We start from the raw sequence: 25,507 nt of genomic DNA, 5'->3' as shown, positions 1-25,507 counted from the left end.
GTTCATCGGTCCGTTTCCTGTGGAGAGGAGGATCAACCCGGTGGCTTACAAACTCCGACTTCCTAGGACTCTCCGGGTGAGACCAGTGTTTCATGTCTCTTTGCTGAAACCTCTCTTCTCCTCGCCCTTGTCCAGGCCTGCCCCACTGCCGCCGCCTCCGCGGGTCGTCGCTGGTGGCCCTGTCTACACCGTCCGGAGGCTGCTGGATTCCCGGCGGAGGGGGCGAGGCCTTCAGTACCTGATTGACTGGGAGGGCTACGGCCCAGAGGAACGCTCATGGGTGCCCTCACGGCACGTCCTGGATCCTGCCCTCATCCGTGCCTTTCACCGTGCACACCCTCTCCAGCCTGGCCCACCTGGAGGTGGCCGTCGGGTGGGGGGTACTGTCAGGACTGCGCCGTAGGACCCCAGGACATCCAGCAGATGGTGGCAGAGTGCGCCTTAATTAGGTTTTGTGGACTGATTGGACTTGGCTCACCTTAAGTGGGTTCACCTGTGTAATTGCCTCAAGTGTATTTAAGGCGTGTCTGTACCTGGCCCTTCGTTCGAGCCTCATGTTTTCTTGACACGTCTGTTCCTGTGTTTTCCCTCTGTGGGATATCTTATTAAATTCTACCTCTTTTTGGCTCCTGAACTCGGCGTTTTGTATCTACACTCAGTACCTTCAAGTTGCACGTGACAGTAATATTTACACAATATATCTTTTATCTACTACTTCTCTACACAACTATTCAAATATGACTGTTGCATTTTCTAAACTGCGCTACTGTTATTTCATAAAATTGTCTTAACATAAGGCTTCTACAAAGCATGAAACATCTTCTTTTAAACTGCAGCAGCTTTACTTGTGAACTGTGAAAGAGGTCACTGCTGACCGACACACACCAACACCAACATATATAATCTGGTTGGCATTGCCAGACAAAACATTTCTAAATCAGTGCTGCCAATAACAAATTTAAGGACACAAACGCTTAGTCATTTAACAAACACTTTTAATTAGAAACGATGGGTATTGCTTGACAACACTTAGATACACAGATGAAGCCCATGAGCAGAAGGAAAGCCTGTGCCACACTTAGACAGTCAGCAAGAACCTCTTTTCCCTCGATGACATTGTCAGGAGTGAAGCCTTTCTGTGTTGCATTTCCTTGGATGACAAGGATCTTCATGACATGTTGAGCATAGTCCTCTTCAATGACATCTTTGAAATTCAAATTTACTAATCTTCATTTTTATGTCTTCGAGTCTGATTTGTTCTCAAAAAAGGACAATAGTGGGGGAAACTAACAAAAATATTGAATGTGTTCAAATGCGTCATTATGTATCTATTCTCAGTGTATATGAGCCCAACATCATTTTATATAATATTAATATATGATATCTAAACTTTACCAGGCTGGGTGAATCCAGCATGGGTCTTTGGTTCCTGCAACTCCGCCCTTTGTCCCAAGTATCTCCAGAAAGTTGGTGGTGCAATTGTTCAATTTCGACAAAAAGGTTCGCTCCAGATGAACTGTGGTTATTCTTCATTGAGCTGAAACAAAAGACAATAAAAAACAACATGATCAAGATGAGGTAACTTGCTAAAACAATTAATGCAGTAGTCCTGCCAGAATAATGTACTATTGAGCAGCAACACAAACTACGACTTCAAATGTATATGTCAAGTTAAACTATAACAGTACTAACTTAGTTGATTTTACCTTGCGTCAACTGTTGATGTCAACTTGCTGAGAGTGAACGTCCTTTAATATTCTGTGAAATATAGAGAGAAATTATGTTAAAACATGAACACAACATTAAATCTGAATTTGGCTTAAATCTTCATATCGATAGCATGTTTTATCCCCATATAAACAAGTCACCATAACGTTAATACTGAGATACACAGCAGGCCTGGTCATGTTGATATGTGGCACTAACTCAACACAGTACTGGAACCTTGTTTCATGCCCACAGCCTTCATCATCAAGGACACCGCATTGGATAGAGACATAAGAGACAAGTTTAAAACTGATGACCCCTGCAAAGTCGCGACCAAAACCACCAAAAACATGTCCACAAAATGTAGCGCCGTGAGCCATGTCTGTAATGCTGTCCCAAGTTAGCTAGCATGATAGCCTAACTAGCTAGCACGCTAAACTGACCAGTTCGCTAGTCTTCAGTGTTCACAACTCAAACACAGACTTGACCGAAGGCTCAACACTGTTGAGTCAACAGCAACGTCGGGTATTAATTAAACATATAACCTACCCCAATGGCTCCCGTGCATGAAGTTCCTCTCCTCCGGTGAAACGCTGCCGTCCTTGTTTCTGCTGTTCCGTTGTTTCGCTGAAGAAAAAAGCGCTAACTCTCCTCTGACGTCACTCCCTGAGTACGCGCTATATGTTGCCAGGTTGCACTTGTATTACCCAAGTACAATTTACTTTGTTGTGTCAGGTAGTGCCTTAAATACAGTAGTTTAGTAGATATTACTGAGTGTGAATGATTACAATGTACTTGTAAAAATGAGGATACATAATTACAAACAAACACCAAGTAACACATCAAATAAAAAGGTGATATTTTAAAGTAAAAGCACTGGAATGATAATTTCTTGTAAAATTTACAAAAATAATCGAGGTAATAATTACAGGGCCAAAAAGTATTTTTTTTCAGTGTACGCAGGCTGGCCACAGTCTGGTTGTAATGGACAAATGAAAGGTGTGAAGACAACAAGAGGGTTGGCAGTAAAAGGTGCTGTCGATGGAGCCCTGCAGCCTGGAGATGCTCTGCAGGCATTTGCCCGAGACAGATGTCATTTTAACAAATGATTATTGACATCTCGCTCCTTCAATCAGACATCAGCATGAACCCCTCCTGCATCTGTTTGGTCAAATTAACAAGTCGTCGGCTCTGACTTTCAGACTAGCGACACTGCATCGAATGTGAAAATGATTTGTTCTGAAATGCCAAAACCAGTTTTTGAATCAATTTGAGGCAAAACAGGCAATGAAAGGCAGAGGCAGAAAAATCTACACTTTGACTGGGATCAGACTTTCAAAACTGGTAGATGCTTGTAAAAACTCTGATAATGCGAATTGAAAGTGCTTGAAAATGACACTTAAAAAGCTAAAGGCAACAAAGACAGATATTGCTGTATTTATGCAGGAAATAGAATATTTGTGGTGTAGATCACGTTTCTTAAGGCAGGCTTTGAGTACCCATGGACCCTGTTTCCATTCTATCAAACTGTGCTGAGCTTTGAGAGATCATTAGCAGTCAAACTAGGACTTAACCGCTAAGCCAAAATAACAATCGCACTCCAGGAATGATCTGGGAAAGAGCAACGTACAGAGTCAGAATCTCTTTCTTCCGTCTTCTCTCCTTTTCATCAGCTTCTTCTTTTTTTCACAAAGCAGAGGAGCCAGAGTCTTTGAAAAATGACCTGAGAGAGAAAGGCAGTCAGCAGCAAAAGAGAAACGAGGGGGAAGTGTTTTAGCGTCACACAAGCAAACTCAAGGGACCCATAGTATGAACAGGGAAAGGGCTTCAAAGCTGCTGGCCTTGCTCAGGGGAAAGTATCAATATGTCCATGTTTTTCAAGATATGTACATCATGCGAGAATGAATGTGAGGAACATAATAATCAATCCAGTTGATATAAACTCAGAGTTCTCTGCTGAAGTGATAGGATTTTGCTTCAGGAGTGAAAACAGTCCTGCTGCTGTCCAATAAGACTTAGATTTGGTAAGCATGCTTTTTCTGTTGCTCTTTATTTGACAAGTAAATCTGCCTCTTTGGGGGGGGGGGGCATAACAATATACAGTACGAAATTCGAGGGACAGAATAAACACAATAACAGCAAAGAGAGCCTTCATTTGGTCTCATTTGATAATAACTGGTATTTGAGAAACAGGATACGATCAGATATTGTTATCAGGTCTCATATAGTACAATGTGGACTTTCAGTGATGCAACCTGCCCTTTGGCAGCCATGTTTGAAGTCTATATGTCTTGGGCCACAAGCATATTTTCCCCTAACTAAATAAAATGGTTTGGGGTTGGATCACACTAAGTGTGCGTAGTGGAATGAAGCCCTGTACACTACCAGCAGAGTTCTGTTCGAGGCACAAGGTTTCAGTCATGGACCTCCATCAGGCATCAAACTCACAGTGTAAGACAACAAGGGAAATACATCTGCATGTCGATGTGATCGTGGTCTCGGGTGTGTTAAGGCTCGGTACTGCTCTTGGATTGGTTGAACAGCCTTTGGCTGCCATGTTGTGAATATGATGCAAAACCTTTCGTCTCCAATAAACTCAGTCCTGACATTGTTCAGGGTTTCTACACTCTTTTTTCTGATGTCATCTACAACCTGGTCTCCTAAAAATGTACGTTCCCATACAACAAAACTTCCTTATCAATCACGCTTCAAGGGAAACTTATTTTCTATTAACCACGAGTTTAACAGTGCAACCGTAATTTGGGATGAAACACGTTTCTCTCGAAACATAATGGAGAGTGCAGTTCAATTGATTGGCAGCGTAATTTAGTTGGGATACAGGGTTGGTTATCTACTATTTTATGTATTTGATAGCTCCGTCTTGCATATTTGCATCGTAGTTAACATATCTACTTGAGGCCGGTTGTGACTTTGAGCTGCATGTTGACAGAAACTGTTCCAACATTTTCTTGCCTTGCAGCTCCAGCCACAGTTTTTGCTTCTGTCACTGAGCTCCGGCAAGGTTCAATACTAAAGTTGCTGGAGGCAGATATCCTTTAATTAGCCTGTCAGATTGACAGTTCCCCCAATCAGTAATACATCAACATGAACCTTTTCTACACCTGATTGGACAAATAACCCCCCCCCCCCCTCACTGGGCTGGCACTGGTTGTTGCTCACATTTATCAGGCAAGAAAAACCCGGCAAAGATGTTCACCAAAATGATTCACCAATAAACACATTTTAGTTGAGATAAACTCTTTGGAGATGTTTTTTATTTTTCCGACAGACCACGTCACGCACTCCATGACTGCTTGGAAGTTTGCAACAGAACTGTGAATCCTCTCCATAAGTTGTGCCGTATACATTCACTCGGTTTCTCACAGTTACAAGCTAAAAGTCAGTGTGACGTCTGGGCGCAAGCAAAGCAGCGCTGCTTCCCGATTTGGTTTTGTTCTGTTGTTATGTCATGAGCGACTGGCTGCAGGCTGTGTGGATGAGTGATGAGGAGCGGTGTCTGAGTGAATGGGCTCCAGGGGGGCCGGGGTTGGAAAAAAGAACCCCCCCCCCCCCCCCCCCCCATCTCTGTCTCTTATCTCGCTCTCTTTGTCTCATTTCTCGTCACGCCGCTTCCGGCTGTGTACAAATTCATTCGCTGCGAAAGTGGAAGGCAGCTCCACCGCGGCGCAGTTTCATTTCGTCTCCTGTTCAGTTGGCCACAGACTTCCTCGCCCGCATTTCGTAAGAAATTAAAGATCGTTAATCACTCGTGCAAACTGACACACGAGGGATTCGTTGCAAAATCGACCTCACCAGATTTTCTGGGGCTTTCAAGCTCTATGGCGCTGAGTGGACTCAGACATTCATGTCTGGGTCGCTTTTGCAGAACTCACATTATGTTTCTCAAAAAAACCCAACTTGTGGATTGTGGATCAGCAAAAAGCCTGACCTTTGACGATGTCACAGCTGTTACTTTTAACCAGCCTCACAGGAGCACATCTGCTCTTAAATAACAGCAATTTTAAATGGCATTGGTCCGGTGTCAGAGGACAGCTTTTGTGTCTACCGGCCATCTTTAACGCTCGACATGGATGAAATGAATGTGTGCTTATTCAGCTTGAGTGAACGCAGGTATGTGCTTCCTGAACTAAAACCGTTCCTTCTTCCGTCTTCTTCCAGATGCGTAGTACTCGAGGTGTTTCTGTTTGGCCCGTGGGATTTGCAGGCGGCAGAGCGTATGAGCGCCCCCTGGTGTCCGGGGGTAAAGTGGTGGGCTGGTACTCCGGCTGGAGACCGGACCGAACCTTCGCCACTGACATGGCAGGTAAGGAACGACCCCTAATAAGTCATGCAACTACACATTGTGTTATATTACGTCCCTGCAAGATGCAGCCATCAAACTTTCCAGGTGTGTAGTTGAGATCAAAAGGAAGATGGACAGGATCCAAGCAAGGGTGCTGCACACTTAAAGCCCATCGCAAGATGGTCTGTAGTTCCTAATGATTTTGGTTACCCTCTGGCCTTTCTTCTAGTGCCTCCTTCAAGACAAGAATTTCCAGTTCACCAACTCTTTTAATTCTAATGACCCATCCATAACTAAAAAACATACATTTTTAGCCCTAAACAACAAAACTACTTTGTTTGGTTTCGTAAAAGATTGTTTTTGTGTCAAAATAAGTATGTTCCTTGCATAAAAAAAGTACTTAAGTTACGTGACAAAAGGAAGGTAAAAGAAGTCAAATTCGATTTTTGCTGTCCTGTGTTTGCTTGACCCATCCATTCACCCTGACCTCCTTCCGATTTGGACGTTGTCTCTATCCATACTACGTCACCTGACGTCTTTAGAGGCAGCCGTGCACGTCCCGACTCAAGATTACTTTGGTTATGTCTACGGTTATATATTGAAGTGTATTACTTTTTGTCGGTATACGTACAAACAGTGAATGAGAACAGCCTGCTCTGGGACGCTGTTACTCAGGGAGGATCTAGTGAAAGAGGTTGAGACCCTGACTTCATGGAATATAAAGTCTTTGCGTTATCAAATAATGGAAACAAGGCACGATAAGGTATTTACAGATTACTGGTAGTGAAGAGCAGTGTATGACCTGGGTCACGCTATTCCGTCTCTTTGTTACTCTTTTCTGATTTTTATCTACCACAGCAGGATTGTTTAAAATAGTTGACCGAGTAGAATCATGTAACATCTGGAGGTAAACACTTGGTGAACGACTCTTACTCTGGTTCTGCTGCTGCGTTTTAAACGGTTTAGGAATAAGCGGTGAACGTCAAAAGATGTTATTGATCAGCTCACTGATTACAAACCAGTTTAAGGTCAACTGGCTTTCATCTGAGCAGAGAACAAACAGAGAACAATGCGCTGTGCTCTTTTCCTTCTGTGAGGTTACCTGACGAGATCTGTTGAGCCTCTGTTTATTTCAGGGCTTAATTTACCATAAAATGAGATGTGATCTTTCCAATTTAATATTCCGACTGTTGCTCCTCCACACAGGAGCTCCCGTGCTACTCGGCTTGATTGCTTATTCCAGAGATAAATCACAACGCAGGATTGCAGAGTCACGTTGAATTAAGCGGTTCTGAAAAGCCACAGATTAGATGAAATCTGAATCGGAGGAACGCAGCAGTCAGAGGCATCGGGAAACTGGCCGTTATGTGACACATTTATTAATTTATTGTACAGCGTGTTGTCTCAAAAGGACTCCCAAGGCCTCAATGTAAAGTCAGACAAGTGTGTCCTGCTCTCTTAGTGTGCTCAGTACATAGAAACAGTGACGTCTCTTCTGTCTATATTAAAAGGTGTAGACACTGTGCCGTCTTAGAAACATTCTAAAAACTCATTTTATAGTCTTTTCTTCTGTTTTCATTTGTTGCTACCATTGCTTTTTGAAATAACTTTCTCGAGCAGATAAATGTCACAATTACTATATTTATGATCATTTCTATATTTGAATTCCCGCGAAGCCCAAGTACTGAAATTGTTGTTTGATTTTCTCTCAGATTTACATGAGTTACATGTACGTTACATGAGCTGAGCAACACCACTCTCATAACATTAACTCTGCAGCTGGAGCCAGTATGTGAATAGCTTAGCACGCAGCAGAAAGGGTCAAAATACATTGACAGCGTGTGCTTTCAGCAGGAGTTACATGCTGGATCTATTTCTTGGCAAACAACAGCGGAGTCACAGGGAGGTCGCCGGGCACAGTGGTGCTGGGTCAACGGATGTGATGACAGTGATGATGTCACAAAACAATGACACTGCACGACTCCCTCTGACACCACAAAGTATTGCTTTTACGTTCATGTTTGAGTGCAGATTAAAACAAACAAGATTATTTATATTGTTTATAAATGAGCTTTAGCGGTGTTGGTGTTTTTCTTTACTTCCTGCTGCTTTATGCTAAGCTAGGCTAACGACCTTTAAGATTAGAGTAAATCTAAAATCCAGCAGCAGTGACATGAATGCGTCTGGTTGGGGGTAGTGACAGTTTTGATATGGAAGCACCAAGTCCACAATGTGTCTTGTGGTTATTATTGTTCAATGGAGAAATCGATTTACATCTGCAAATCTCCAGTGTAAAAATACAATCAGAGCGGTGTTCAGCACCAGCGTTCCGCCTCACCTGAGAGAGAACGAATTCATCACGCTGACCAAATAATGACGCCCTGTCGGTCACCACTCATTATGCCACTTCACCCACACACACACTGTATTCAGCATCTCTGTGGGAAATCGCTTCATGTCATTAGACAATACAGAGGATGATTGCATGCTCATCAGTCCAAACACATGCGGACCCAGCCGGAGGGGGGGCACAGGTGCGCGCACACACACACACATGCACAGGTCTGTCCCTTGGGATTATTGTTAATTAAACCACGATAACATGAGCCAACCTCTCTATTTTTTTCTCTCCTCCACGAGACCCGAGATCTCATCTCCTCCTTCCAACCAACCCATTCCACCTTATCACACACACACACGCACACACTCTGTAATTATCAGCCTTACTTTAACACTGCACGATATAATTATCCTGTCAATTTACCGCCGCTGAGATTTACCGCCGCGGCTGCGCTGCCCGAGCATTTTTCTTTTTTTTGTTTTAAACTCAGCAAGAACAACAATGGCCGCAGCGCGCGAACGCCCCGAACTTTATTCATTCATCAAGTATTATTCATGGAATTTACAACGGGGTGTCTGCAGGGCGCTGAGTGCGTGTCCTAATAGTATTGTGTTATACAGCGCTGTATTGTTAGTAGACCACTAAAGCCCCCCATCTCCTGCTCTGTCTCATTTAGCCAGACACAATGGAGCCTGGACAATGATGGCGTGGAGTACTACAGTGTGTCTGAGTGTGTGTGTGTGTGTCATAGTCAAGTACACACACACACACATACACACACAATTACTACATCACGCTTCTATTTGCAAGACACGCAAGCGCACACCTGCCAGCACTTGAATTTATACGAGTAGACAAGCTAATTTTTTCCCGGAAACGCATTAGAGCTGCATCTTTGCAAAACATTGCAAGCGAATATGTGGTACTTTTGCCTTGGTAGTGTTCCCTTAGATTGGGACATGAACGTGTTTAACCCCCAGTAACCTGCAGTGTTTATTTCCTGCTCATGAGATGAGAGGAGGATAGAGGCAGTGTGCAGGAGCAGTTAAAGATCCTCCTGCACTGAAGTACTGCAGTAGGAGTGGAACTGAGCACAACTGAACGGAGGAAGAAAAACCAGAGGCTGTAGATAAGAATCAGAATCAGAAACCGTTTATTGCCATTGTATGTTGAACATACAAGGAATTTGACATGACGGGAGGTGCGTAACATTTAACAACAATCAACAACAATCAACAATGCAAAGTAGAAACAAATTAAATTGACTGGTTTGGAAGCTTTGGAACATACAGTTGCACTTGTACTACAGGCAAATAATTTTTCCTCCAAAAAAGGTAACGTAGCATCCACTAGACACATGCAGTCATATAGGTCAGCCGGGCCAGATGTGAAGTGGGACAAAGTTAGTGAAGAGTCTGAACAGTAGCCTCTCAAACATGGCTCAAATAAGCTGTGATCTCCACATCGCCGAGGCCGGCTGCAGGTTAGAAGATGCCTATCTTGTAATTGCTCTCATATCTATCCGCTCCACCTGAGTTGCATTCATCTCTGTGATGAGCCTGCAGTATCGCACACAGAGCAGTAATGAGCCCGCGTAACCGAACAACTGTATAGGTATCGTATCAGGGTCTGTGTGTTTCTGTTGTGGAGGTAATTTGCATGTCTGCAGTTTGTTTCTGCGTGACCCGCGCTGACTCTCGCATTACTCAGAGGACTGCTGGCCATGTGTCACAACCTTTAGAAAATGCTGTTCTGTCAGAGGGTGGACAGAGAAAAGAGAGGAGGCGAGGGCGGTGAATTACTGGGGGGTAATTCACCACCAGTACTAATGCACTGATTGCCAAGGCGTGCCACCCACTAACGATTTGCATAAATAAATATTCAGTAATTATGCCGAGACCCTGTGCATGGGGAATCACAGCAATTTCTGAAAATATCCTCCCGTCACGTTCTCAACTAAAAACTTCAGCATCGCTCGGAGAAATGCTGCACTGCTTAAAAACACAACTACACCTACACTGATATTGTTGCTGTCTTGATGGTGTATTTAAGGGCTCTACCTATGTTTTAGTTCATTTAAAACAAATTACATTGTCCTTTAAATTACACCATAGTGTTTGGATCTTTCCCACCATCCAGACAGCCACTGATTTCAGGTTGTACATAATGAACTTGCTGGGAGTCAGTTTTGGTTTTTCCTCAAAGGTCCATGCCTGTGAAAAATAGAAAAGCATAGATCATTTTACAAGGTTTCTGGTTTGGTCATTTTAGGTTTAGCACATGCTAGGTTTAAAGGAATAGTTTACAATTTAGGAATTTATTAGGAAAAAAGCTGCACGTTGGACGCTTTTGGCGCCGTCTTTTGGTTCCTGCTAATGAACATCTCGTCGGCCATTATCCCGCATATCACTTGCCAAAGAAAGAAAAAGAAATGAAGACCAATAATTTGTGATTTCACGTGTTTTGCAACTAAAATCTAAAGTTTTGTTTACAAACCATTAAGTCTGTTTCCCTGGAAACCCTGGGGGTTTGCTAATGTCTGGAACAATCATTACCATCCCATGAGACACTTATGCAACAGACTGTTCAATGCTCCCGTAAATAGGACGGGCCTTATACACGACTTGGCAACGGGAGATATTTCTTGTCCGCTCAGCTCATAAAATCCTTTGGCTCAGCTACGAGCCAGAAAGCTAACGTTATGCTAGCAAGATTCAAAGACAACAACAATGCGTACGGTTGACAAACAATGATTCAATTTTATAGTCTGTTCAACAACAGGACAAGCTTGATGGCATTGTCCCGAAATCGATATGAATATTTTTGCTAAATTTAAATGAGCATAACGCTAGCATGAAGCTTATGTTGTGCTTGCAACATTAGTCAATGGCATTGCGTATGGTTGACAAACATAAATATAATTTGACACGATGTTTCAACAACAAGACTAGCTAGATATCCAGCCATGTCATTGTCCCCAAATCAATATCATATCTTCACGAACAAATGGGAGGTAATGTGTACTGTTGAACAGCGAACGGGAGAGACGATCGCTCATAACGTGAGTCAGTTCCGAGGGGCAGTGTAACTTACTCCCTGCAACTTGTGTGTTACAGTCACCCTGTGGTGTTCAAAGAATGAGGCACAGAAGGACTACACTTTCCTCCACACCGCCTGGCCCTACGTTAGCACTGTTTCAGGCCGTATCATGTTTTAATTGTACTCCGCACGGTATCTCTACATTATGTTACTTATGCTACTTGTGATACAGAGTAAAGGTAAGCAACCCACATACTCATTGAACTGGAGTTACATCCAGGTAACCTGTAAGGTGTTCTTGATTTGTCTCACTGCTGGATATGAGACAACATGAGCGCAGTGATCATGGTGAGCAGTGGAAGTGACTTTGTTGATGTGTGTTACTGAAAATGAGAAGAACTCACTTAATGCTGTCTTCACTATTTCTACCCCAGAATGTGAGAGAGCATCGCTTTTATCCTTACTGCTCGCTTCCATTTTGGATGATGGGACAGGATTATTTTCTTAAATTGAAGTGATAATCTGCTTTTACGATAGCTAAAGTAGGACCAAATGGAGGATAGTCTATCTCTCTTGTGATCAACAAGAAAAAGGTACTGCCAGCGAAATGAACAACAAATGTTACACACAACTCAATACTTTTCATTCAATCACCAGCTTTTAAAGAGGTCCGACAATCATCGGGTCAATGTGTCAACAACTTGAGGCATTTAGAGGCCAGAGTCTTGGATTTAAAGAGCATCTGTTAATACAAATGCAGAATCACTTCATTTTGCATGAACATACTTGCCAAACAGTCAAACTGCAGACTATGACAGAAGAACGGAGGCCAGCAGAGAGAAACACTTTGCTGAAAATGTGCCACAAAACTACCGCTCTGAAAAAGCCCATCACTTCCATCTAAAACTCCAAGGATTCCGAATCTTTCCATGTCACTCGTCCTCTGAGCACTTTGCCGTGTCAGCAAAGGGTCAGCTGTAGATGTCGAGCCAAACGGATGTTAAAGAGACACATCGCGTGTCACCGTCCGACCCCAGGCTGCGGGGTCGGACATCACATCGGATGTGCCAACGACGTGTTCTCCTCTCGCATGTTGACGGGAGCAAGGGTTAAGCGCAGCAGTAGGAGAGGTCGGTCGTAGCTGTTTGTGGCTTCATTCGATTCATGGAAACAATTATTTGGACATTCAACTCAAAATTGTAACCATTTCTTTTCAACCTTCCAAACATATTTCTGGTTGTACTGCAGGACAGCGAATGTCTTTCCAAGCAATAATGCGGGGGTCACATTTACACCCACCGTTACCAATCCTTCTAATCAGGTTGATTAAATCTGGTTGCAAGCCAGCCATTAATCCCCACCTCTGCTACAACACACTGGCATCATGAGCTGTTTGACTTCCCTCTGACTTTCTCATGCTTTCCCTTTCCCATACAAGGGCTGGGTAACTGCATTGAACAAACCAACAACTGGATGTGCCAGAATTTTCTTCAATTAAACAAAGTTAAAACAGAAGTAATTGTTTTTGGTACCAAGGACGAACAATTGAAAATCACCGCTCAGCTTCAGTCACTGATGTTAAAACCCACAAACCAAGCCAGAAATCTAGGTGTAGTTATGGATTCAGACCTCAACCTGAACAGCCATATCAAGACAATTACAAAATCAGCCTACTATCACCTGAAGAATATATCAAGGATTAGAGGACTTATGTCTCAACAGGATTTGGAAAAACTTGTCCACGCATTTATCTTCAGCAGACTGGACGACTGTAACGGTGTGTTTACAGGTCTCTGTAAAAAGTCTGTCAGAAAGCTGCAGCAGATTCAGAACGCTGCAGCTCGAGTCCTCACTAAGACCAGGAGGGTGGATCACATCACTCCAGTTCTGAGGTCTTTGCACTGGCTTCCTGTCCAACAAAGAATTGACTTTAAAATCCTACTGTTGGTTTACAAAGCACTGAATGGTTTAGGGCCAAAATACATCTCTGATCTGCTGCTACCTTATGAACCATCCCGACCCCTCAGGTCGTCTGGGACCGGTCTACTTTCTGTTCCCAGAGTCAGAACTAAACATGGAGAAGCAGCATTCAGTTTTTCTGCTCCACATATCTGGAACAAAATCCCAGAAAGCTGCAGGTCTGCTGAGACCCTCAGCTCATTTAAATCAAGACTGAAGACTTTTCTGTTTGCTGCTGCCTTTAATTGAACCACATTCAATTCATATATTAATCAATTTCCTGCATTTCTGCATTTTACGACTGAATTTTATTTCTTACACTGTTTCTTTAATTGTTTTTAAATCTCCTTTTCTTTTGCCTTATGTTTTGATGCTTTTAATGGTTTTATGTGAAGCACTTTGAATTGCCTTGTTGTTGAAATGTGCTGTACAAATAAACTTGCCTTGCCTTCTCATCTATAGCGCAATTATCACAGGAGAATGGCAGACCCCTGTGGTAAAGGAATTTCATATCAGCCATATTATAGTCATTAGATACACTAATGCACTCTATCATTTTCTGCTGTGATTATAATAGGCTCGTAATGTGCTTTTAATCCATGCTGGCTATAACCTCCCTCTCCCTTTCTCCCCTTCTTTGCTCCCTCTCTTCCTCCTCCCCCTCTTCTTCCTTCTCCCTCTCTCTCTCTCTCTTCCTCCCCCCCCCTCTCTCTCTCTCTCTTTCTCGCTCTCCCCCTCAGGTTTTGCGGTGAACCTCCAGGTGATCCTGGCGAACCCGCGGGCGCAGTTCAAGCGGCGCGGCTCCCAGCCGGGGATGCAGGAGTCCGACTTCCTCGAGCAGATCACCAAGGTCACCGAGCTGGAGCCCAAGGCCAACAATTGCACCCGGGTGAGCAAACCAGGCGACGCTTGGCGCCGTGGCAACGGACGGAAATGCTTCTGACTATGTAACAACTTGGGTTGAGGGCCTTGTGTGGCGCTTACGGCTCCACGCTGTAGTGGAGGACAGTGACTCGTGAAAACTCAAAGGCGTAGATACTTTTAAGCTCAATATTCATTTGGCGAAGCTCATCCTCAATAACTTCTTATCAACCAGATTAGCTGTATAGTGCAGAGTGAAGCTTGACGGATGTTCCACAGGTGTTATTTCCACCTCATGGACTGACACAGAAGCACGACAACATGACAGTAGATGTGAAATGAATTCGCTGAAGTCTTTAAAATTGCATGAAAAATGACCAAAATAGTTTTACGTTTTTTTGTGAATCGGATTTTTTATAGACACTATAGATTCAACGAGATTGGGAGCATTTCGATTGGCTCTCAACGGCTCTCAACACAGCAACGCCTGAGCCGGCGGCTCGTTGCTAACGGCGCTAACAGAAACAACTACGGCAAACGTGCTGACAGAGCTAACAGTGTTTACCTGGAGGGTGAACGTATGAGAGCAGTGCAGAGCGGCAGCCTTGAGCTCAATGAGGGAACAAATCTGAAGGGTGTCCGTCATTTTGCCGGACTAAATCACACTTATATAATATAATATAATATAACATGTTCATTTATTGAGATGCCCCTATGGACCTTGTTATAGGAGGTAAAGATCAGGAGAAGTAAACATGAAGTGTAATTATGAATACTGATGTTAAATTAAGCTATGATGAGTTTTCACTGTTAATTTAACATCTCTATTACATGTTGATGCCTCCATGACCAAGTTAAGCAGATGAGACTGAGGCTATGTAGAAGAAAAGATGTTCACTTTGTCTAATATGTAGCTTGACAGAGTTCTATGTGTGTCCTGGTGTTCTCATGTTTCCTTACCTCCTCATCCCTCACTCCCTACCCTGGTGTTCTCATGTTTCCTTACCTCCTCATCCCTCACTCCCTACCCTGGTGTTCTCATGTTTCCTTACCTCCTCATCCCTCACTCCCTACCCTGGTGTTCTCATGTTTCCTTACCTCCTCATCCCTCACTCCCGTAACTGTCCGTGCTGGATCCGTCCCCGTTGTTTTAAAAAGCTAAATAAATGATTAGCATGACGTCATGCAGCTAGCCAAACCTGTCTGGTGTACAGCTAGTACAGAAGCTCCGCATGTACTGCTTCCCTTTCCCGCGAGTCTGCTGTCTGATTGTGAGGTCAGGCTGATCTGATATCAGCTCTTTGGCTGCAGAATCTCCGCCAAAGTTCTCCTCTCAAACGGGTCTTGGAGGAGGAGTGCTCGCCTGTAGAGACTTCTCCTGACGAGAACGCGCAGCTAAGGGGGCCTGATCGTTCTGGCCCACACTGAATCTATATGAGGGCGCTGATTGGCTAAATTGTATGTCACTCATTTATATCTTGAATCAGCAATTGGCTAAACTGCTTCATAGACCCGCCTCTTTTGGGCCAAAACGATTAGGCCCCCCAAGCTGCACGTTCTCAGAGTGTCGTGCACACAGACAGAGATCACGAGCAGAGAGCACACAGACAGAGAGGACGAGCAGGAAAAGCATATAGTTTGCGTAGATATCATATTTTACACACATTACTGGGTACATTCCATAGTTCAAAAACACAAATATTGACAATTTGTATAATTTATGATTATTATAATTTTTTATTATTTTTTTTTGTGTGGCTCATGGTGGGGCCAGGCCCCGTGGCCGTCTATTGACCAGCCGCCACTGGCCACCACTGTGCTCAAGTGCACTAGAAGCACGTGCACTAAAAGCACGCACGGCCGGCCCGGCTCCGTTTCTTTTGTTAAACACAGGCTTGTAACACAAATCGTGATTTATTATATGTTTACTTTCGGTACATGGTTGTAGTTTTATGTTTTTTTTGTAAACTTTGTTGGAAGATAAACCAGATAATATGCATATGAGGAGCATACATCTCCATAAAACACATAACAAAAATATTCATGAAGCAATCTCAACTATTTCTGACAACTTTTGTGTTAAAGCCTCAGAATGTATCAGAGATTCATGAAATGAACAGGCACAGATGGTAGCTTCCCTTGCACTTGTGTTTTAAGGGTCAAAGGTCATGTCTTCATTAAGACAATATGCCGTTTGTGCTCTCTATGAAATCAAAGGGATTTTTCTACATTTCACCTCTTGCAGTCATTGCTGTTTGATTATGCAGGGCAGGGTTGGGCAGTTATATGATGAGCACGTTCTCAGACTGCAACCTTCATACTGGAGGTGGATGGCACTGACTAGGGTTTAACAAAAGCCCAGTTGTGTGTGTGTGTGTGTGTGTGTGTGTGTGTGTGTGTGTGTGTGTGTGTGTGTGTGTGTGTGTGTGTGTGGCAGATATTAAACTGCACTCATAATAATGGCTGCCATCCCAGCAGTAACTAACCCTGGGGTATCTCTCCCCACTATTGACAGCATGAGTCATGCTTTAGTCCGATGGCTCGGGCTAAACTTAGACACACTTGGAGCTATGATTGGATAGAAGTAGCATTATAGCGCTATCAATTCTGGTTGTGTGCTTAGACAGCTCAGATCGATGCAGCTCATCTCAAGTCAGCCCCTGTTGGCACTGGGCTTTATGAAGCCACTCATCCTCTTGACGGAGCCGCCTCTAAGGACTGTTGTGAGAAATGGATTCTATTACATCTTCACAGCTAAAGGTATATGTGAACTAAACGCCACGTCCCTGTTTGCTCCAAACAATCACAGTCTTCAATTTACAATTTAGGTTTTTTTGTTTTTTTTGTTTCATAAATTGTTTTTCTGTTACTGTTTGAGGAAATATTAGCAATGTTTATGAATTGTCATCTCATTTCACGTACTCATTTCGAGTGACATCGATTCATTAGTTATTTCTTGTTTGGGACGAGAGATTATTTACCCTAACCAATCAGCAGTGACCATCACGTCAACGTCAGCGGACACGTCTTCATCATTTTGAGTGTAAATTGTAAAAATGAATGAAAAAAACAACAACAATCTCATCCGTCAATACTGAGATTGACCATCGTCCATTGATTGTTATCACCCAACATTGGTTGTAAATAGTTGAATGGTGGCCTCTATAATGGCCGATCAGAAGAGCCGATCAGATGATTTACACATTTACAGGAGTTTACACTGAATGGTGATTTCCAATTCTAACACTGAGTAGTGCATTTTATTGTGTTTTCTTGTAATGTATAATATCAAGAGACTACAGGCTAAAAAAATCCAGAATTCCGAGTTTGGAGACGGACATAGCAGCAGCAGGGCTTTGGATTGAATCCTGCTGATTCACCTGCCATACTCAATGCAAACAGTAAAAGTGCAGCAAGGAACTGCTTCGTCTGAAATCTCCATTTACTGTTTCACCGTGTGTGCAGGTCCCCCCCGGTCTGCTGGATCATCATTTACAGCTGGCTGCTGCCGCCAGCTCTTGTGTTGAAACTATCATCATCATTATCAGCCCCATTACACTAATGGAGGGCCTGCCGCCGATATTAATACAGGCCATTAACGGGCTGTGACATCATCAGTCAGCGCCCAGCACCGCATAGGCCAAAGGATGCAATATCAGCATTAATCACGCATCACAGTTACAAAAGCGGCGCGGCGTGACATCATCACTCATGAAGCCACTTGTTAGAAGATGTGACACGACCCAGACAGTTCATCTCGTGTATTATTTGAAGAAAAATGCACAAATCTGACAAGTCAGTAAGTTTTGCAAAATGATAGTTGCAAAGACATTTTTGGAAAAGCACGTATTTGGTTGTAAATTCAGGTACGGTCTTAAGAAGACCGATAGGACTCTCATGTCTGAGGTAAATATGTTGCTGGAGCCAGGTAACATTAGCCTAGCTTAGCATTAAGACTAGAAACAGGGAAACAGCTAAAACAACTCCTCTAAAGCTCACTAATTATGTCAATGGAAAATCTAATTTCTTTAATCTATACACAAATATTATCCAGCAGATAACTGCCCGTGAACAATGTTGTTACTTACCCTTCTCGTCTGGAGGGATTTGCGACGACCAAATTGCCAAACTCAAGGCTTCATAGCGGCAGTCCGTGTACCAGTGAGTGACATCACGCTGGCTACGTCCACTTCTTATATCTATGCAATATCTCTGGAGGGAATTTCTTCTAATTTGTGGCATATGGCTCTGGTAGCGGTAGCGACCTGTCAATCACAAGGTCGAATTTGAAAGAATGCAAGTTTAAAGTCCTTCTGTATTGGCTTCTCTCTTCTGAACCAGAAGGTTGCCGCCTGGGTACAGCTCACTCTCCGTCGATGTTCGTGTGAGCTTTTGCACCCAAACAACAGGTTCACACCACCATTGCTCGGGATGCAACTATGTCACGGCGGGTGTGTCGCTCATGACCCAAAAAAGTGCAGCATCAAGTGTGAAGTCGTTCGGATGTGCGCTTTTTGAGAAAGCCAAAAGGCAAAGCAATCGGCTCGTTCAAAACACGAGTAACATCATTATTTGACAAATTGAAGTTTTTTGCACAATTCCTAGTGAAGCAAAACCCAAACACAAGTGTAAATATCTGGGCTACTACACCTTGTGCCTGACAGATTCAAGTAACTCTCAGTTACATTCTAAACCACCTTCACTGGTCTGCACAGCTGTGGTTGAAATGATTGGAAATAAAAGCCCACTCCAGCAGCTGTGCTCCAGGCTCTATCCACTTTGAGGAATGCATCTACGATCAGATCACAGAGCCCGAATCCCGACCTTGACAATGGACAGCAGAAGCGCTCATCTGATGGCCGGGTCAGTATCTGCAGACGACTGGCAGGAGCTGTAATGTAGTTAGAGTAGGAGAGTAATGGCAACAGACAGCAGTGACAAGACAAGAAAGGAGGGGGGAGGCCGGAACAGATGGAGACAGATGACAGCACAGCAGCAGAAGGAGACAGAGAAGTAGAGGAGGGTGAGTCAAAGCCTGTGTAAAGAGAATAGGTGAAGTGACTGAAAACACACAGAGGACAGAAAGGGACGCAGCCATGGCCTGAAAGACTACACCGCTGTTTATTTCATTTGCATTGGCTCTCAGGTCTCTGCTCATTTTATTTTATTTTTGTGGCTGAATGCATCTCTGACCACCACACGATCTGGTTTGGGTGATCCGATCCTTAAAGCATCTTGAGTGCATTGACAAATGGAGTTTGTGCGTTGTTTTGTCTCTCCGTACATCTTGGGTCTCGAGATTGAAAGTTTGTTCTCGTAACTTGGAAAACAGAAGTTCAAAGTATACCGAGAAGAAAGGGACATTTACGATGTCAAATTTGAAGTGATTTCCCCACTTTTACACTCAGGTGGTTTAGTGCCATGATTATCTCTTCAGCACCACACACTCGTTCCCACAGTCTTGCATTCGCAAAGAGAGTCATTGTCTCGTTTACTGAGGGGGCAACAGGGCTGTCACATCAGAGTGACAACTTTCATGAATGATTTCACAAATGTTGAATGTTTTAAATCCTTTTCACATTGGAAAACGGACTCATCAAGTTAACCGCTGAGCTCACAGACATCTGTAGAAAGACAACATTTAAAACACCAGCCAAACAGTTTAATAACTCTCATCACAGTTTACAGTTTTTCTCGATTGCTAAGACACATTTCTTGAAACGGTCGCCCATTCTCTCAAAACTGGAAACACAAAACCTCATCTTCAAGCACTATTTACAAAACCTCTGAATCCTCTTGCAAAATGAAACTTTCGCCTCAAAACAGTTTTACCTGTGCTCAAAATCAAACACTGCTCTCAAATCATAAACAAAGTGTTACTGTAACAAATAGAAAGCACGATGTCCTCTCACATTGTTTCTTCTATCCATTCTCAGACTTTCTCCTTCCCACCTTCAACCACCTGTTTGCTGTCTAAACTGGCTAATATTGGTTGTGTCACATCATTTGATACAAGTGAAATCAATTTTGAGTGATTGTGTTGAATCAATGACATGTGTTCTCTCTTTGTATTTGATTGTTGCCACTTGTGTTTACCAGTATGGATGACATGTGCATTAGAGTGCAGAATGTGTTTTGAGACTGAGAATGTGTTTAGAGTTTTGCTGAAAAGTCTAAGTGAGATCTGCAAATTGTGTTTTACCATGTGACACAGTTTAAGGTATTGACAACAGACTGCACAATTAGCTAAATGAGTTCAGGCAACTGAGAACTTTGTTCAGCCAATGGGCTTTAGTGTTTTAGCAATTGAGAAAAACTGTAAGTCATTCAATTGCTGTATTATGTGCACACAGTTTTTGTGTGCTGTGAAGGATTATTACCAACACTTTAACTTCCAAAAAAGAGCTTTAGATAATCTTTCTAGATCTCAACAATGACGTCAGCACTAGAGCGAGACCGATAAATGTCATTTTTAGATGAGATAACCAATACATAACCTGTTTTAATGTCTTGAAAATGTATTAAATACCGTGATTATAAGGATGTGTAGTATCTTAAAGGGGTGGAGCTAAATACGGTATTCGTTAAAGCACATTTAGGAATATTTATTTTACACATATTATTATAGGTATTTGACAATTGAGACAATTGTGCTACGCAACAATTTTGCTCAGTCAGGCCGCGTGTCACATGGTTGCAGAAATCACGCTGGAGAATTAAAGCGCTACTTATTACCATGCTAGTATAGTTGCAGTGCCTCTGTTTTGACTGGGTGGAGATTAAGCTGGCGTTAGCCTGTTGCCCGGAAACCTAGACTATATTCTTCGCAGTGTAGTAGTAAGATATTTAAATCGACTTTTAGGCTACTCTCCTTTTTGCAGACAGCAATAGCTGTCTGGCATCATCTGCATTTCAACTGTGCAGATACAACCAAGGTAATCTGTAAAGCGTGCAAAGGTTTGGCAGCATGTTAAACATCTGTCATCATCTGCAATGCCCAATCATTTCAAGCATCTTAACCTGTGTATAAAGCCATCCTAAGTATCAGATCGTTTGTTGAACAAGACATGTATGACCACTTTGTTATCCTAAAATCAGAAATATAAAACAAGAAAACAGGAATTTTACACCTATTTCCACTTTTATTATAATACAAATAAGAACAAGATCAATGAATACAAATACTGGGCTCTCTACACGTCCTTTATTTATTTATTTTCATAACTGATATAAATGGCGAAAGCGGAGTCTTTCATATGACAGATATTTCATCAGAGCATCATCAAGGAATGAAGCCCTTACTTCAAATAGTCTTTGCAACGAGGGAAATACCAAAACCCTGTGGCTTTAACCAACATATTGCCAACAGATAGTTTCAATAAACTGGAATTTAAGTGCAATTATCTGAGATGTATCTTATTTCAAGGTAAAATCTTCCACTGCATCTCCACAAATTCTTCCTCCTGACGTGAAGAAACAGGCCTGTCCTCTCTCTCTGTATGCTGTTAAGGCACAAAAAAAAAACTAACCTAGTAAAGCTTTTTGTCTCCACTTCGCCTCAGGGAGGAAGAGGAAGATAGAGCAGGAAGGAGAGGTAAAAAAAAACTAAAAAAGCAAGAGCAAAGCCATCAGAGAAAATATTGTATCGTGATGAAGAGAGGTGTGTGTGAGTCCAGGGGTGACGGGGGGGCACTCTGACTACATGATTAGCGAGTGCGCGCACACACACACACACGTGTGTGAACAGACACACACACGCTCGGCACCATTTTCCTCACAGCTCTGGAGTGATGCTGAAGTGGCTGCTGCATTAGCCTCGTTAGATATGCAAAGCGGGCCAATTAGCAGCACAGTGCGCAGGAAGTGACATGTGCCACCTGAAGAAGCAGAACCAGCGGCAGCCAGCAATAAATCATGCCTCCGTGAGTCTGCATGTGTGTGTGTGTGTGTGTGTGTGTGTGTGTATGTGTGTGTGTGTGTCGCTTTGGACACAGCATTGTCACAAGCGTGAAATATAGGCTCATCAGTCCACTGCTGAAACAAACATTCTCTCCTCCAAATAACCCCACTTGAACTCTCTGAGGAATGAAATGCGTCCCTCTCACCAGATCAATCTCTGCATCCATCTCGTTGCTCTTTCTCACCAATATATTGCTGTGAAATTGGCTGCAAACACCAGACAAACGGCTGCAGCGTGCCGCTGTAGATGCGATCCTTTTTCAGGAGGCGTCAGACTCGTTTCCCCCCCGGAGTACGGAATCCCTCCCGGCGCGCCGGCGAGCTTCAATTTCAACAGCAGGATAAAATGCAAATTTGTGTTTCAAAGAACACAGCGGAGTCTTTCATTTGACAGATATTTCATCAGAGCATCATCAAGGAATGAAGCCCTTACTTCAAATAGTCTTTGCAACGAGGGAAATACCAAAACCCTGTAGCTTTAAACCAACATATCGGCCTTTCATTCATACCAGAGCGTAGCCAGCAAGACTGTAGCTAGTGCCCCTCGCCAGGGAATAGGCTCTCTGTGAGGAACCTATTACACAATATCAATTTAATACTGATGCCTCTATAAGGTATGAGGCTCTATGAGTAAACGAGACCATCAGAGAGAAGATAACAATATTTCTATATAGTTATTCTCAATGCTCGTCATCGGTGCCACCGGGTGGAAACTTCTTCAGCTCAGACTCTAGCGGGCCCCACTGGGAGCCAACGCTGACGCAATGCTGCTGGAGACCCCGCGGGAGAGAAGGAAGGCGCGGGAGAACCAGAACCGGGACTGTGCGTGGTAGACTGTCCCCAGTGCAGTAGAATGAGAGGTTATCTAAAGGGATTCTGGTAATCGTGAATACTACCACTTATGACTGCAAAATCAACACAAAATGAAACTTCCTTGTAGTATCTTTAATAGGCTCTGTATAAATGTCATTGGGTTGCATTATTTTGGTAATATTTCAAAATGAAAGTATCAAATAGTATTTGTTAAAAAAATAAAAACAATTCTCTCCTTATTTGGGGCGCCCATATGGATGATGATGTGCCGAGCATTCGCCTCGGGCCGGCTCTGGTTGCCAGTTAGTGTAAGTCACCTCTGATGTAATGGAGGTTCTTCCCATATTTAGCTGCAGCGGTGTCAGTCAGTATAATCTCACCCAGCAGGTAGCAGATCTTTGTGTCAAGATGTCTCTGAGAACCTTTAACTTCATTGAGTATTCAAGTACAATCTCGTTATTAAGGGAAGGAGAGATAACCAATACTATAAACATGAGACCCAAATTGTAAAAAACTAAAAGGATCCTTTAACCTGCAATTCTCAGTGTGTTTCAGTGTTTCCCACAACTGTTTCGACAAACAAAATGTCGTTTCAGCAGCTTTAATACAAAAAACCCATCAACCTAAGTCTTTGTTCGTACACACTATCAGTGCAGCTCTGCCATCCACCTGCCTCCGTGCTGTATTCATCCAAGCACGACCGCCTCTTCATGCTTTATTTAGAGCCCAGCATTTCCACCGTCAGCAGTTTCCCACTCACACCTTTTTCTTTCTTGTCTTTTTCAGGTGCTGGTTTGGCACACTCGCACGGAGAAACCGCACCTCGCCAATGAGCCCAAACATCGGAAAGACACCGTGGTCATCGAGGTGTGAGAGGAGGAGCCAAGCAGCGGATTCAAAAGCAGATGCCGACTGTGGCTGCCCGTCATCCCTTTGGCCGGGACTAACGACAGCATGGGTTGATACAATCTGTTCACGCTGGACACAGACTCTAAAGGAGCTGCATGATTCAAGACCTCTGGCCGGCTTCTTGTTTTGTTCAGTTTTTACAAAAACTGGGATGACTCGGCCTGTTCATTTCCCTCCATCCACGGCTTCTCGATGTGAAAAGTATAAATGTAAAAAAAAGACATCATGTTGCTGAAGTGCCATGTGAATGATTTATGTCATTTTAATCATTAATACATCATTGTCAAATGAACTGTGATTCTGTGATGTCATTACCGTACGAACAAGGCTCTTAGTCCAGATAGCGCCTCCATCTCATGGAAGTGGCATTGCAACGCTGTTTCTTCAACAGCGGAAGAGAAAATTGATTCCGATTTCATGGTTAATTTAGTATGAAGCTGGTATCAGGATGCTGTTAGCATTAAGCTAGCTTAGCAGAAAGACTGTAAACAGCTAGCCCGCCCTCTCAATACTTCAACAGTATGGCTAGCAGCGCATGCTAACACGCTTTTAAATCATTCTTTAACCTACACATTAGCAGAAATTCTAAACTGTCAATTTGTGGCTTCACGGGAAGTTACGCAGACTCACTTTTTCTTTGGGAACAACAGCTAGCAAGCTACGCAGAAGTACCAACAGATAAACTAGTGTTCATGAAGTCATATCTCGTAACTACACGTTACACGTAATAACGTTTTAAACAAGCTAGAAACAATGTGTTAATTAGCTGTCACGGTATTGGTAGTTATTTTTGAAGTACAGAGAGAGATAAGCTAGCTGCATTCTCCTGCTTCCAGTCGTGATGCTAAGCTAGGCTAGGCTAACCACATCCCAACTCCAGCTCCATGCTCGCACGAAATTGGCATCATTTTACTCTCATCTCGTCTCCCCCTCTCTCCCTGACCAGATTAAAAGTGTTGGACGAGATTTATTTTTTAAATCAACTTTTCACTCCTTTTATCATCTGCCAAAAGGTGCGTTTGTTCCTGAAGAACGTCACCCTCTTCATGTTTTCACACCTGTAAAATGTCAGAAAGCAGGTCCCGTCTTTGTTCAAATGAATCACATTAATGTCTCAGAGTTGACGCAGTAATGATTCATCGATGCACAAAGGCTGATTCTCCTTTACGTCACCCTGAATTATTCATACGCGATGATCTGGAACAACCTCCGTCGTCCTCTCATTCTGTGCGTCTTAAGTGTGCGATCAGGTTTGGAAGCGACGTGCGCGACGTGAAAAGTGATGTTTCAAGCTGGCATCAATGATGCAGAGTGTGAGGGCGAACACCAAAGAGAACTCACCTCACAAGCGAACACACTTACCGGCAGAAGGAATGAATCGAGGAGACAGGATATAAACAGCACATCAGACTGGCTTCGAGTTTCACAGCTCAATGTGAAAGAAGCGTTTTTCTTCAGGGTATTTTATCGGCACTATTGTCCTGATCACCGAAGTTTAGAGGCCGCTGTGTGAGTGTATGATGTAAACAGGAGGAAAGAAAACAGGAGGAAATCCAGGAGTAAACAGCCTTTATTTCAAATGACCTTCTCAGAGCAAACTAAATAGAATACCCTCA

General features: G+C 43.2%; 1 protein-coding gene across 1 annotated transcript in view; it reads left to right on the top strand.

The window, feature by feature from the left end:
- The window catches only part of b3gat2 (beta-1,3-glucuronyltransferase 2 (glucuronosyltransferase S)), a 49,769-nt gene extending 25,766 nt beyond the window's left edge, over nt 1–24,003 (top strand). Inside the window, exons 2-4 of the mRNA XM_079279677.1 lie at nt 5,887–6,031; nt 14,090–14,238; nt 23,769–24,003. Coding sequence (XP_079135803.1) covers nt 5,887–6,031; nt 14,090–14,238; nt 23,769–23,855 — 381 coding nt within the window. The 3' untranslated portion in view covers nt 23,856–24,003. The remainder of the gene's footprint in view (nt 1–5,886; nt 6,032–14,089; nt 14,239–23,768) is intronic.
- The last annotated feature ends 1,504 nt before the right edge of the window (nt 24,004–25,507 follow it).

The sequence above is a fragment of the Melanostigma gelatinosum genome, assembly GCF_949748355.1.
Source record: "Melanostigma gelatinosum genome assembly, chromosome: 12".
NCBI classification, from domain to species: domain Eukaryota; kingdom Metazoa; phylum Chordata; class Actinopteri; order Perciformes; family Zoarcidae; genus Melanostigma; species Melanostigma gelatinosum.
The sequence above is the reverse complement of the archived record's forward strand: the minus strand, read 5'-3'. Positions and strand labels throughout refer to the sequence as shown.